The sequence below is a fragment of the Euwallacea fornicatus genome, chromosome 26, assembly GCF_040115645.1.
Source record: "Euwallacea fornicatus isolate EFF26 chromosome 26, ASM4011564v1, whole genome shotgun sequence".
In the NCBI taxonomy this organism is placed as follows: Eukaryota; Metazoa; Arthropoda; class Insecta; order Coleoptera; family Curculionidae; genus Euwallacea; species Euwallacea fornicatus.
The window spans coordinates 2945810-2960410 of NC_089566.1; the positions used below are offsets into that span (position 1 = coordinate 2945810).

General features: G+C 39.2%; 1 protein-coding gene across 2 annotated transcripts in view; it reads left to right on the forward strand.

Moving 5' to 3' along the window:
• The window catches only part of ptc (protein patched), a 40402-nt gene that overhangs the window by 23277 nt on the left and 2524 nt on the right, over positions 1-14601 (forward strand). For both annotated transcript variants that reach the window (XM_066296719.1, XM_066296718.1), the window contains exons 3-5: positions 8212-8738; positions 9840-10320; positions 10377-11000. In XM_066296719.1, coding sequence (XP_066152816.1) covers positions 8212-8738; positions 9840-10320; positions 10377-11000 — 1632 coding nt within the window. The remainder of the gene's footprint in view (positions 1-8211; positions 8739-9839; positions 10321-10376; positions 11001-14601) is intronic.

Here is a 14601-nt window from a genome sequence, read left to right on the forward strand (position 1 = left end):
ATTTATTGACCAAGCAGGGTGTTTTATATTTCTACTCTGGAGGTCTTTTATAACTTTTGCTCGAATCTGTCGACGTGAAGGTCGAGCGAACAATCGGGGATGAAAAATCAGTTACTAGAGCCACCCCTGATTAAATTGCTGAGTTAGAACAAATTGTTGTTTTGCATGACTTTCATACTGGAGCATTGGACCACCCAAGGCATATGTGCAATGTAATTGATATTGTTAAATCCTATGACATCGTAATTTATTAATTATTGTTAGTGGTTACCTACCGTTTAATGTGCCTCAACTCAACGAGGCATTTTTCATTGAAGGCTTAAATATTAGAGCGTTATGGTAGGGGTTTACGGGTAATAAGATAAGCCAATCAAACACAGACGGGAGACGTGGACCACCCAAGTCGGGCGTCACTATGTCAAAATAGTATCGAGCCAAAAAAGGCATTATCAGGTGAGGACTGGTCGATTTCAAATTCACAAATAACCATGCAAAGGTGCCAGACACTCTCGTTAAATGTGCTTTTGTTTTGTGGGGGGCAGCAATTTATAGGAGACTGTGAGGATCGATTTGAGTTCATCCGCGAGATCACTATCTATCTATTCTGTCTTTATGCCTGGTACGTGTCTGGTGTATGATCATTAGCGGCCTATACACCAATTCCTATAATGGTTAAAAGTTAATTTTGCCGGCCATAAAGACCGGATAATTAAAAACCTAACGACACATAGGAAAATTTATATGCCAATTTGCCAAATAATTTTTTTTAGTAAAGTATTTGGTAAATCGTGAGCCTGATTACTAATGGTCATGTCGCATCGAGTTCGGCGAATCCTTATCTTGTTTTATTTACCAGAGCATGTTAGTATCTATTTTTTTTGGTGAGGATTCTAAGTAGTCTCGAAATGAACAGGGGCGGACCTGCCCGTGCGAGTGGCGCCCTGCGGGGTCCATGTGGGCTGCCTCACTGCCTCGGGACCACACACGATGCCACGTTGGTGGTCTTTCGCATCCGCCGGCCAAGGTTAACGTAAACGCGGCTTTAGCGCAGCTACATCCTAATGCCATGCCGGGGGGCGATTGTGAAACGCCGCCGCCAACCATCCGAAAAGAGGCGGTTCTCGAATTTTAGTACCTACTCCGTTCAAGGGTTAATTATTAGGTTATAGTCCTCAACACCCTTATTTAGGGCCTAACTTAATTTAGTTGTTTCGGGTGTCCTGTTGAACAGAAACAGTTTCGAGGACAACGCTGCCTCCCTTTGAGAAAATAATGTTTTACGTGGGTATCCCGATATCGGTTTAAACGATTGAATTTTGAAATTTCGAATAAAAAAAGCCGTACTTACCCACGTTAATTTACTTTATAGGGAACTGTAAAGTAGTTCCAGGAGTAATTACTGCAAAAGAATGCGTACCACTCTAGAAGATTCTCAGTGGCGGCACCAGTTTTTTACACATTTGATTCTGCAAAATATGCTGCATTTCCGAGTTCAAATCTGCGAGTTTGAGAAATACGACACATGCGCCGTCGGTGTAAATTCTGTTAACATGTGGTTACCTTTAGGAGTTAATGGGAAAAAGATTTTTTAGCCGATCGCCAATGACGATTGCGAATTTCGCAATATTCAGGCTCCAAGATAGGAGTTTTTATACATTTTTATTGTTTATTCGAGATGTATATTATAAATGAAATATGCAGATACGCCATTGGAATTTTTGAGGAAATTATATGGAGGGCATATGGAAGTAGGTTTTGAACGAAACCAGATTAAAAGGGAGAAGAGGCATTTTTACCAAGTTATATATATATATATATATAAGTTTTGTCCCAGCTAGAAGACTCCAAGCTAAGTCAGAGCAACGGGTGCGACCGGAGGGCTCTGGCTGTCCAGGTTTGAAAGAAGTATCGTGGTCGTTCAGGTCCAAACGGAAAACCTTGACCCTCTACGTCCGAAAGGGAAACCCTGCAAATATTTCGTGAATCTCAGGGGTGTTTATCAAACTTTTCCCCTTAAACCCTTTTTAAAGCATTTGAATGGGCAGGGAGTCTGAAAATATCATTTTTACGTCAGTTTCATATTGTTAGAGCTTGAAAATATCTCAAAATTTATCGGTATATGGATTCTTCTTCCAGGTAATATGCGAATTTATTAAAATCGTAACGTTATTTTACAAAAAAATAATGATATTCTCGGTTTGGGAAGAAACTGATAAATAGTAGGGGGGCAAAGGAAAGCTTGAAACCTATTTAATACGAAAGCACTATTTGAAAGTACACAAAACTGCGTATGAGTCTTCGAACTTTCCATTTTAACGAATTTTATTTGGGACAGCCTGTACATATTTCTCCTAAAACCAATATATAGATACATTTCGTTTGTCAGCATGCTATCGTAATCACAGGTTCTATTTTTGGGGCACAGGGTGTGAGAGTTTGAGAATTAAAAATTTTTTTTTTTTTTTAAACTCCTTCAATTTTTGAGATGTTAAGTCGAAATTTTGAACGCACACAAAATAACCTCCACCCAATTCTCATCCGTCAGATGAGATGGTTTGCAGTGTTGATTGTATTTTCACAAACCAGCTCAAACGTTGAGGGCGAGTAGGGAACAAACCTGATGAGGAAGTATTTATAAAAATTGGGTGTATAGTGGACAAAACTGGTTAGCAGGTTGGACGCCATAGCCTACATCGGTGCTTGCTAAGGAAAATATTCAATCCGCAGGGGCGACGTCAGGCAGCGGTGTCTGCTTGGACTCTCGAAATATATTAATACAATACACACTTCACACCGGTGCTATGTTTTTAGTGTATTTTTTCTATAACAAAACGAAGTATTAATTTATTAGAACGGATGCGGGTGTTTTTCGCCGTTTCTGAAAAAACGTCTTGCGCAGTACTCCAGGGAGCATTAATTCAATTATATACGATACATGTGAAAAAAGTGCCCCGTGTAAATTTTGCTAACGACAAAACACATACGACAGCTGAAATTTTCACACCCCGTATCTCACCAGGGGACTCGAGGGGAAACGTACGTAATTTACAAATCACACTAGTATTGTCTGTCGGCGCAGATATGTAACTAAAGTTTCGCTATTGTAATTCGGGGCACCATGTATAAAGAGAATGTGTCGGTAATTTACCTCAAATATTCGGTAAATGCAATTACTTTTGCGCATACGAGCATGACGGATTATTCGTCTGAGTCCTTTGTACACGGGGTGTCCTAAATAAGTTATAAAGGGGAGCCTTGATCTTTCCTTGTTTATTGGAGACGCTGTGTATACATTGTCGATGACGATAATACTAATGGGAAATTTTCGGTAGATTGTATTTTTCGGAAGATCGATCCTACACAATGAAACGTTATCGATCACTTTGGCGAAAATTACTGTTTGGCGGTCATTCAAACTCTAATCACACCGTAAATCCCGTGAACGAAACCGAGTGAATGCAAAATCAATCTCGTGTTTAGAATGTCAAAATTTGATCTATCAATAATTAATGCGAAGAATGAGGCAATCAATGTGCGAGCAATACACGAATAAATATAATTAAAAACACATTGAATATTACTATCCCGAATGAATGGAATTATTTATAATTCAAATAAAATTATGGCGTTCCTTTCCTCGATTTGCATCAAACACTCAGCTCTTGGTCCCAACCAACTGATGGACGTATCTGAATTTTAGGATACCCACCTTGACGAAATGATACGTCTCTACCTGTGATACACCGAAAATGTAGTAACATGGTGGAGGTATTGTACATATTTTGAAGATCTCAACTCAAAGGTATTATTTGGGTTCCGAGAAAACGTAACCTACCTGTAGATCTGCTTAACTGAAAATTATTAATAGGTATATAAACTGACTTGATTCGGAGAATAACCCGACATGGTGTTCTTCATTTTGATAAGGTTGCGTGTCAATTTTGAGGACTTGACTTGTAGATTTAAGCTAATGATTGTCAATTGATTAACCTAAGGTCACCCGAATTAAGTCTGAAACAAAGTCCGTTGAAAAGAAAAAACGGCATAATTTCCTTGCAATTTAATTTCTAAACGGGCATAAAAAGGTTTATTTTCATCATGTCCCATATGCCTCGCATATTATGTGTTTATTAATTGAAGCATGCCACGAGGACGCGTTGGGTGGTCTCGACAGCCATTACACGGTATGTCAATTTTCCGCCTTTACATTTTACATATAGCCAGTAAGTATGCGCTCTGCTATATCTTTCTTCACCTAATGGATTTGAAATTCTTTTAATTAGACGTTTTGAAAAGGATTATGCCGCTTTCGGAACGCGATTCGTTAACGTTACGATGTAAAAATATTTATGAAAATTCACGATTGAGCCGTGCTGGTTGTTTTCGGACGTCGATGAGTTTAGGTGGGTATGTGAATCCAAAGTTCGTTACATTTCATGAAACCGGCGATTTAAGAATTATCAAATTTAAATCGTCGGCCTGAAATGTGCGGGGCCACCGCAGAGAAACTTACAAGCTGAGTTTTTCCGAACTGGGCTTTCCAGCCCATCGGGTGATAAGGCAGTACGATTGAAATTGAAGGAACGACCGGTTCGATCGAAAATCGTTATCATTGTGGAGTGACTGCGTTTCAAAAACAAAGAAATAAGGTACATTGTCTAGGAATGCTCGTTCCTGTGGGCCTCCTATCTGACTTGAAGTCTTACAAAGTCGTCTCCCATTATCGGAAAAAAGCCACGGATATATTATATTTGAATCAATGTGACAACACGGCATTCAAGCACATCCGCAGGCTGGGCTCACACTCGGGTGGTCTCTCGTGACGTCAGGGCACTTCTTGGGTGGTCTCTATGCTATCCTCCTCCGTGCGGCGCCACGTTGTCACATTTCGATTTACTATTTTCCTACAGAAATTACTCTCCACTGAAGATTCGTTCCTTCGCGAAGTTTACGTTAATGCTTGACACCATCTCCACTGAGCCAAAGTGTCATAGGAAATTTTACTATCGGACTTAACGGGGTCAACAACATATTATATTGTCCATGATGCGATTGTAATAGTTTATGAATAATAACTAGGTTTCCGTGCGAAGTGTCTGCGTTGGTGGTCGCAAAAAAGTATCGACATCTCGTCTGAGCACTGAGATCAGTGGCCGTCCATGGCGGCGTCTTTTCTCTGTCTGTCCCAAAATCCCGAAGTTTCGACCGCACCGGCAACGCGACAGTTAAGAGCAGCTGTGCTGCAGGGAATCTACGGGAGGGGTCTAGAAAGAAAAGAAAGCTTTCGGGCTCGCTTACCTTTTGTATTTGGATTCTGAATTTTGGGCCCCCATGCCACAGCCCCCAGGTTTTTCGTTTCAGCTTCGTTAACGAGATTTTCAAAGGAAGCATTTAGTCTATGGGCGCTTCCTCGCATTATCTGTTTGTTTTAAGGAAAATAATTACGATATAATCGGACGAAATGTGCGATTTTGTTAATCACAAGGGTATGTTCGGTAAACGGACAAAATCGTACAAAAATTCTATATTCCGAAACTCAGTTTTACCGCGGTATTTGTGACGGTACCTACTCGATGCGCTCTGTTCGGTTAAGATATAATATTACTAGGAGTACGAATTCAACAAGGGCTCTTGACCCCAGGAAATTTCATCCAGTCCTTTTTAAATTAATATTTAAATGTTCAAATCTTTGGATCATCAAAGATAATTTACAGTAAATATTTTCCTAAATTATTTCAAAAACTAAAAGAGTTATGACCAGACTGAAAAAAAATCGAACTTCGATATCCTGAAACTAAGGATTTTCCGACACATGTTTGTATCGCAGATTTTACTGGAAACAAGATCTTCCCTCTTATCCCGTTCGTACCAATTGGTTCACCCTGTATTTTAAAAAAGACTCTTTTAACATTCTTTTTTTTATTTGCATAAAAATAGATCGTGAAAAATTGATTAATATCAATGCGGAGGTGGTCAATTGGCACACTTTGACAAACTTTAAGGAGATACTTTCTACTGACAGTGTTAATGAATAAATTGGTACATATTTGCCAGTGTAGTGACACCGTCAAATTTTTTTAAACAAACTTTTACTTATGCCGATGTTGCGCTAATAATTTCTTGGAGAACTTGAAAAAAACTGGGACGTCAAATTTCTAGTTGCACTAACTGACGAACTGTACTTTTTTCCATGAACTACCACCCATAGCAGTGCGCACCACGGCCCTCGAGCCCCCCGAGGTCGACATTGCATTGTTTCAAGAGCAGTTGACGTGAAAACCATTCATTCCATTTGATTCGTTCACGGTTCACAAGCGATTTCGGGGATTTTTTTAGATTTCTGATTTGTTCATTAAAGTTTGAAATCTCGAGTATTACGCGTTTGCTGGCAGTAGTTTATTAGTCATTATCCTCGGTCGGTCACCCCCTTAGTTTTTCACCATAATTAAAAATCACCCTGTATATTAGATGTATTATGTGGGGCTATTTCTAAAAAAAAAACAAAAGTACTCTTCTCACAGAGACACCACCTTGCCCTGCAGTTTGCTGTGCAGACGCACTGTGCGACTCTAACCCGATTGACTTTTTAACCGAATTGTTATTTTTAAATTATGCAAAAGTGGCATTAAATAGGGCAAAAAAATATATTTTTTGTTATTTGCTTATTTTTCTAAATGTCGCTCACATCAACGGTGGGACGAAACCCGCAATTGTTTAAAACTGCCGCAACAAGCTACACCTCAAACTAACGATATTTTAGACCCACATTTGATGGTGTAATGCGATTTAAAATCGATCGATTAGTTTTTGAGGAAAAGAGCTCCAAATTAAAAACATAAATAAATTTAAAAATGCAGTACAAATCAGTCTTCGATTATTTTCATAAAGTGTCATGAGTAATGCAGTCATTCGTATCGTCATCAGGCCATCTGCGTTATCCTGTGGTAATCTGTATTTCGTCCTATCTTTTCCCATTGTGTTATCCCGTCTAAAGACACCTGGCGCGATGGACAAGTGGAACTCATTATGACCACAAGATAAAACCGCCCTTAACCGCATCATTCTTCGTCATAATTTTTTGTGCGTAATTGTAACTGATCGTCGTAAATGCATTGTTTGGAGCAATAAATTTTTTTTTTTTGAGTGCAATAAAAACGTCTAATTATGGAAATTTGCAAATCTATTAATCCACAAATTTTCGTCAATGTCAAGGACAGAAATTTGATGACAAATTACACTTTTATCCCGAGCAAAATGTTGCCCATTTCGAACACTTAATTTAATTGGTTTCGTATCAACAAACAAGTTTTTTTTATCGTCTATGTGGTGTGAAACTGAATTTGTATTGCTTTTTTACATTTATATTTCCTATTCGTAAATTTTTCCTCAAAAACTAATTGATCCATTTTAAATCTCGTTATACCCTTGAGTGTAGCTTTGAAATACGCTTCGTGTCAAAAAAATCGGCTATTTTCTCTTACCGGTGTCATAAGCGATATTTAGAAAAATAAACAAACGCGAAAAGATAGTATTTTTGTCCCATTTAATGCTTCTTCTAAATTAAAAAAATAATATTAATAATTTGTCAAAAAGGTAAGGGAGTGGAGGTTGAGTCTAGACCCGCATGGTACACGTCCAGCTAAATCAAACATGATACTTTTAAGTTTTACTCCCTCAAAGCTTCAACAGTTTTCGAGATACTCACATCCAATTTTTGACATAATTTTTTATTTGCTTAAATGTTGTGTGTTTTTAAATAATCGTTAAATATTCTATCCGCTTAACCAATAAGTACCAATTACAATGCAATAATACCTATTTAAACGAAACACGTATGCATCATGAAAATATATATTGACGGGCTATCATGGAAGAATTGGGTTGGTAAAGTGGAGGAAGGATCGCAGAAAAAAAATTATCTATCTATTATATAGATTTATTGATCATTTGATCGGTACATCTAGATCAACGGATTACAACAAAGCCGCGATTAAATATTTTTGAAACTGCAGTTTTTTTCTCCATGGCGAAAAAGCAAAACTAAATATTAAACTGAATATCCTGATAGTTGGAGAAAAATGATTATTGTTACTCTTGAGAGTGCTCCATTGAAAAGTAATTTACCACTGTTGTTTACTTTATATTGCTCATCGTCGCCGAACAAATATCGATTTAACATCATCACTAGCAGAATATTTTTCATTCTTGCAGGAGAAGGCCGTAGGAGACCACGGAATTCTATGGATTCGCAGCAGGATCCAAAGACAGTTCAAGTCTTTGGGAAAGACGCTGGAAACTCACTCTGGAAAATTCCTTTTTGTCAGCATATTGACTATAGCGACTTTCTCCGTGGGTTTGAAAAGTATGACATTTCAAAGCGATATCGAGCTTTTGTGGGCTGAGCCTTCGACGACCCCCGACTCTTCACCCAGAGAGATGCTCTCGTCGCACCAAATGATCGTGCAAACTGGGGTGGACCCAGACGTGGACCTACTTAATCCCCACAGTCTTTTGGCACACTTGTCTCTAGTCCAAAAAGCCTCTCAAGTTAGCATTAATATGTACGATATAACATGGAGATTAAAAGACTTTTGCCAATCGCCAAGCATTCCTATCGTTGATGCCCACTACATCGAGCAGATTTTCGAAAACATAATGCCTTGCTCTATAATAACGCCGTTGGATTGTTTCTGGGAGGGGTCCAAGCTGTTGGGGCCAGATTATCCCGTTCACATTTCGTAAGTATTGATACGCACAAAGGAGGATGCGACAAAAGCTTTCCACTTTGATTTTTAGTATTTAAAATGGAAAAGCGTAAAAACGCTCGGGCTCGTCGATTTTCGAATCAAGGGGGGCAACACTTCATTGTACCATCAACCCTCCAACTTCGGTCCCCGCACACGGCTGGCAGCAACCCTCAAGATTTTTAACGAAAAGGGGCGTGGGGTGTTACTTCATTCGAAAGGTGGTCGTACCCTGATTATGATCTCCAAGTTTGAAATCGCTGCCATTAACCCTGTAACTATGACAGCTTGTCAAAGTCTGCGGACAAAAAAAGGTTCTAGTTAATGATAAATTTGTTGTGATAAGAGTTGTGGCCTTCAAAATGAGGGTGGGAAGACCTTTAAGGGTGAGGTGTACTGAATCGTTTTGACAGAGGTGAGCTTTACCCTAAATCGTGTAATTCGTTAATGTCGCCAAATTCCGCCCGAAGTATTACGTAAGCAAGACGACGCTTTGAACAGAATTTATTTCATTGTATGGAGGTAAATTACGGTTATTTTAAGCATTTAACAAATTGGTAAGAAAAGTAACGCGAACACTTTCCATTTATCCATCTTGTTTGAGGAGAAAAGACGAATGAAGAAACGTACCCTGCGGTACCTCGGGGTAAACCTCGCCAATGTCAAAACAATTCACCGATATGTATCTCACTTTTCCAGGGTTCTCAGCCGCCATTTTGAAATCTGCACCTCTTATTATGAAAAATCAGTTATTAACGAAAAGCTTTTTCCCCGCGGACTTTGACAAGCTGCCACATCAACGAGGATAACGGTAGTGGCTTCAAACTTGGAGGTGATAATTAGCGCATAACTACCTTCAAAATAAGGTGTAATTCGACCCCCCTTTCCGTTAACAATTCCGGAGGTAACTGCAGCGCCCCTTCAGGGGCCGAATAGTTAAAAATACAACGAAAATCGTCCCCCTCGAATGAAAAATCGACGGGCCTTAGCGTTTTTACACGTTTCCATTTTTGATACCGAAAATGAAGGTGCGAAGTTTTCGTTGGGCGCACCTGTATATTCACAACACCGGTTAATAACGTGATTTCGACGCAGATATGGGATGCCAGACATAATCAAGTGGACGAATTTGAACCCGAAACAATTATTCGAAAACATGAAATCGAAGAAGTTGAATTTCGATTACCATTCGTTGGAAGACTACTTAAAACGAGCTGGAATCACCACAGGATATCAAGATAAGCCGTGTCTGAATCCGAAAGACCCGGAATGTCCCCCGACAGCGCCCAACTTTAACTCCTCACACCCTCCTGACGTGGGAGACGAACTCACCAGCGGTTGCTACGGGTTCGCTGCCAAGTATATGCATTGGCCCGAGGAACTCATCGTGGGGGGCGTAAAGAAAAACAGGACAGGACGCATAAAAGAGGCCAAAGCTTTGCAGACCGTGGTGCAGCTTATGGGACAGCAAGAGCTTCACGACTTCTGGTATGGGCATTATAAGGTGCACCATATTGGGTGGAATCAGGAGAAGGCTTCTACCGTCTTAAATGCTTGGCAGAACAAATTCGCTCAGGTTAGGTATTCTTTAGCAACGTTTGATTTTAAAAGTTAAATTGTTTCTCTCTGCAGGAAGTGGAGCGCCTGAGCAAGGCGAAAGAGCAATCATCATCGTCTTACATGTTCATTACATTTTCGACTGCGAACATGAATAAAATTTTGAACAAATATTCGAAAACGGACATCGTGAAGTTCGGGATAGTGATCGGTGTGGTTGCAGTGTACTGCTGGGTGGTTCAGTCACCTTTAGCTTTTATCGGGACTCTAGTGCTGGCTAGCACAGCAGCAGCCGCTTTGGGGGTTTGCAGTTTAATTGGACTTCCAATAAATTTGCTCAGTACCCACGTATTGCCGTTTATAACTGTCGGTCTCGCATTACGCGATATGTTTCTTTTGTTAAACCAACATATTAAAAATTTAGCCCCTCCGGAAATTCTAGCTCGAACTGGTCCTAGTATAGTATCAGCAATGCTCATCAACTCGGCGGTCCTGCTGACAACAGCAATATTACCGGTGCCCGCTTTAAGAGTTTTCGCCCTGCAGTCAGCAGTGATGGTAATCTTCCACGGAGCTGCTTTGCTGATAGTATTTCCATGTTTGTTGGCTTTGGAGCAACGATGCAGAAAATCCGACGTTCCTTGTTTCAGGAGCATGCCCAAGGGAAAATCTCACATTCAGGACAACAACAATACTCCGGTGAGCAGAGCTTTATCTAAAAAAAAAATGTCTAAGCTGTAGAAGTAGATCATTGTTAACTGCAGGCACTAAGTCATCTGCTTTATAAATAATAGTCGCCCATCATAGAAGAGGAGACGTTCTCCGATAATTGCTGTTCATGACCGTTGCATGGGTAGTAAAAGACTAATAAAAATAAAATAGTGATTTGTTTGTTTGACTTATATAAAACTTGAAAACGGGTATGCAAATGATTTGCCTCAGTAGTGGATTAATTAGACACCGAGATATGAAGTACTGAGAAAATTTTCTTGTGAGTGTAATCAGAAAACTTGAGTAAATTCCGAGGAGAAAGTATCAAATATGTTAAGTTATTCGGGCGTCTTATACCTCATAGTTACATTCATAACGAGTGTTTAGTTATGGTGAAAAGGCACTCCGAAGGAAGTACCTTGCTTTGTCGGCCTCTTTCAAGAGAGCGTTCAACGCACGTAGATCAAAATAATTGGTTTTGAATTTCGTAATAGTAAAACTTACGTCGACGTTGCTGCCATTTTGGTGGGAAAGAGCGAATAAACTATAGAAATATTATTTATTATTCAGCGTCCTCAGAGGAAAACTCAAACCACACACCCGCCCCCAATTGTGCTTCGTGCACGGCACACGGACTCTCTTAAAAATGTTAAATGGTAAGAAGAGTCGCACATAACACAATATTTGAAAGGTATCTTTGTTCCCTATGCATTCTCACTTCTTTTTTGTGTTTTGATCGATTTTAGTTAAATGAATGCTAAAAAACGAACCTTCTTTTCACTGAAATTTGCTAAAGAGGTTGCAATGTCGCGGGCAAGGGTGAGGTCGTGGCGATTTATTTTGTTATTCGTATTTATTATTACCGAAATCGCGAGTTTCCCCAAAGTAATTATCCTCAAAGTCTCACACACTTGTCGATTTTTCGTTGAAAGACTTTTGTCCAAAATTTTCTAATTCAGAGAGTCAAGAGAGCTAAGTCGGAGAGCCGCACACAATGTAGCCCGTTCCGAAAGGGGAGCACCCCCCTAAAATTCGCATTTACCCTCCGGTTTTGCCCAATTTTTTTTAGCTTGTACAGCGAGAAAAACTGTACCACGTGACGGTGTTACGTTTACATTGCAAAAATCAATCGTAATTAAAAAAAACCCATCAGCAAATTCTTTTACAAAAAATCTGAATTCATCGCTGAATTGAGAGCCCTCTGAAATGAACGTGCACTAACTTCCATTAACGAATTTTGCATATTAAAATTCCGTGGAAAAATTAAGGACCACATTCTTGATGTGAATTTAGTTTGTCTGCAAGCGATGGAGTAAAAATGAAAAAATAACCGACAATGACGGAAAGTGACTTAAGCCATTAGTGCTCTTTAATGTGTTGTGGCTGGACAAGCCAGATTAACTGACGCATGCGCGAAAATTCAAAATGTGGTACGACAAAACTTAAAATGTCTGACGAGTGTTTTGGAATAAACCTGGAAATGGTGAAACCAACTAGAGTTGATAAGTAGCACTTTTCTCTTATTTAGCTCTAGTTTTCTTAAGTATTCACACGAATATACAGCGTGTATCTTAAATATTTTCTTTAAACGCAACGTAAACATAAAAAAACTAAGCAAGATCTTTATGTAACGTTCTTCGGATATCTCAAAAGTAACAGAGTTATGCACATATGAGTTTCAGATTCATTTCTGCATAAAATCTGAATCCACACGAGATAAATACAAGTTTTATAAGGGCGTGATGCATTTAAATACGTCACGTGGTATGGTCATATCTAGATCACTGTATTGAATCGGAGAGGAAGAGGATTCCAATCATTCGAGGTGCTTCATCGTTTAATTTTTCCGAACTTATTGGGGACAATGTCCACCCATTTTTTCCTGTTAAATCCATGATATATTCATCGAAGAATCACCGCAAAACAGAACATCGAATTTACTAATTATAATTTAGAGGTAAGAGGGAACGGCAGCTAAAGCGACCGTCAGCTCACAACCAAGTACTGTCAGTTTCTTCAATAGAGCTGAGCCATAGTTTCTAGGAGGGAAAATTACTTCAGCTTTATGATCATAGACGCTTCTGTCGAATGCTAGACCTGTTGATATATTTCGTGAAGCATTACCAAGGGCAACATGAGAGTATCAGCCGTCTGTATTAGAGTTTCCAACACCAATCCAGCATGAAATTTTGATGTGTCTCACTTGGCGCAGTCGCCACTCATGAAGACTCTTTGCAGTTCTTTCTTCCACAGATTTGTTACGGAACATTCTTATTTTCCATAATTGGTATAAAATCAGTTTGATTCGATTCCGTTACATTCTTCATGAGTTTCTTGTGTAGCCCTTGAAACTCGTCACAGGCTCTAGCAACACCAACTCCTAGTGCAACCCCGTACTTATCTTATGTTCAACATTAACTTCCGCGCCGGTCATTGTTCGTATATTTTGTCGAAGACCAAAAGTATCTGGTCCTGTAACGGTCATCGCAAAGTCTGCTTAGAACACTGATAGATCTACCTATACTATGTAGTTTAGGTAGATATGGCCTCGATGAAATATTAATTTATGTGATACTCGATTGTCTCGGGAAACTCGAGTAGTTGTGATCTCTTTCGAATTATGTGAAATTCTTCTTCGCCAAAAATACGAGAAACGGACTGTTATATTTGTTAAATTCAAGATCTTTCATGGACACACCTGCTAACTTTCGGGAGATGTAGAGCTTATAAACACCAATATTTAGATGTAATAGAGTTAGGTCCGAAATCGCTGTTTCCAAGATACAGTGTTTAATTTCTCTCTTTTAATACTTGAAAAAGTGTTTAAGATGAGAACATGAGACTACGAACGCATTATGGCAATGGATAAATGTGCATCTTCTGGCGTAGGCAGAATATTTCCACCTACACCAGTGGCGTCTCTGCGGCCATCCGACCTTTTTACACGTGTAAATAGCTCATATTTTAATGAAAGCATACTTTGGAAGAATATTATTTTGCAATGAGGCGTGTTTCACGTATATTTGTCTTCATGTCCTCTACCTTTACTGAAAGAAAATTAAATAAATTTTTCCTAAAGAAGTGGAAAAAATGCACTCGAAAACCTATACCGGGTTTTTGGGAGCGCACACAAATCAAAAATTATTTTTTATCTTGAAAACGGCTACTTGAGAAACGAAACAAAGAAGCATTTTTTAATTTAATAATTGATGCAACGTTAAGAAAATACGTTCGTATTAAGAAAAGTCAGTGGGGTACCATTTTCTACTTAAAACATCCTATTTAACGGCCGCACGGGTGCCATTGGTGTAGGTGGAAATATTCTGCCTGCTCCGAAACGTGCACATTTATCCCGCCATAGCGCGTCCCCAATTTCATGTCTTTAGCCCAAACCATTCTTAAAATGTTTGAAAAATAAATAAAAATGAAATGGAACGCTCTCCATCTTGGAAACGGAGCGATTTCGGACCCAATTCATTCGATCTAAACATTTTTGCTTTTATGAGCTCTACCTTTCCTGAAAGTTTGCCTGCTGTTCATGAAACATCCTGTATAAATAGCGAAAGTAATTTTTTTTTTTTTGTTTCAG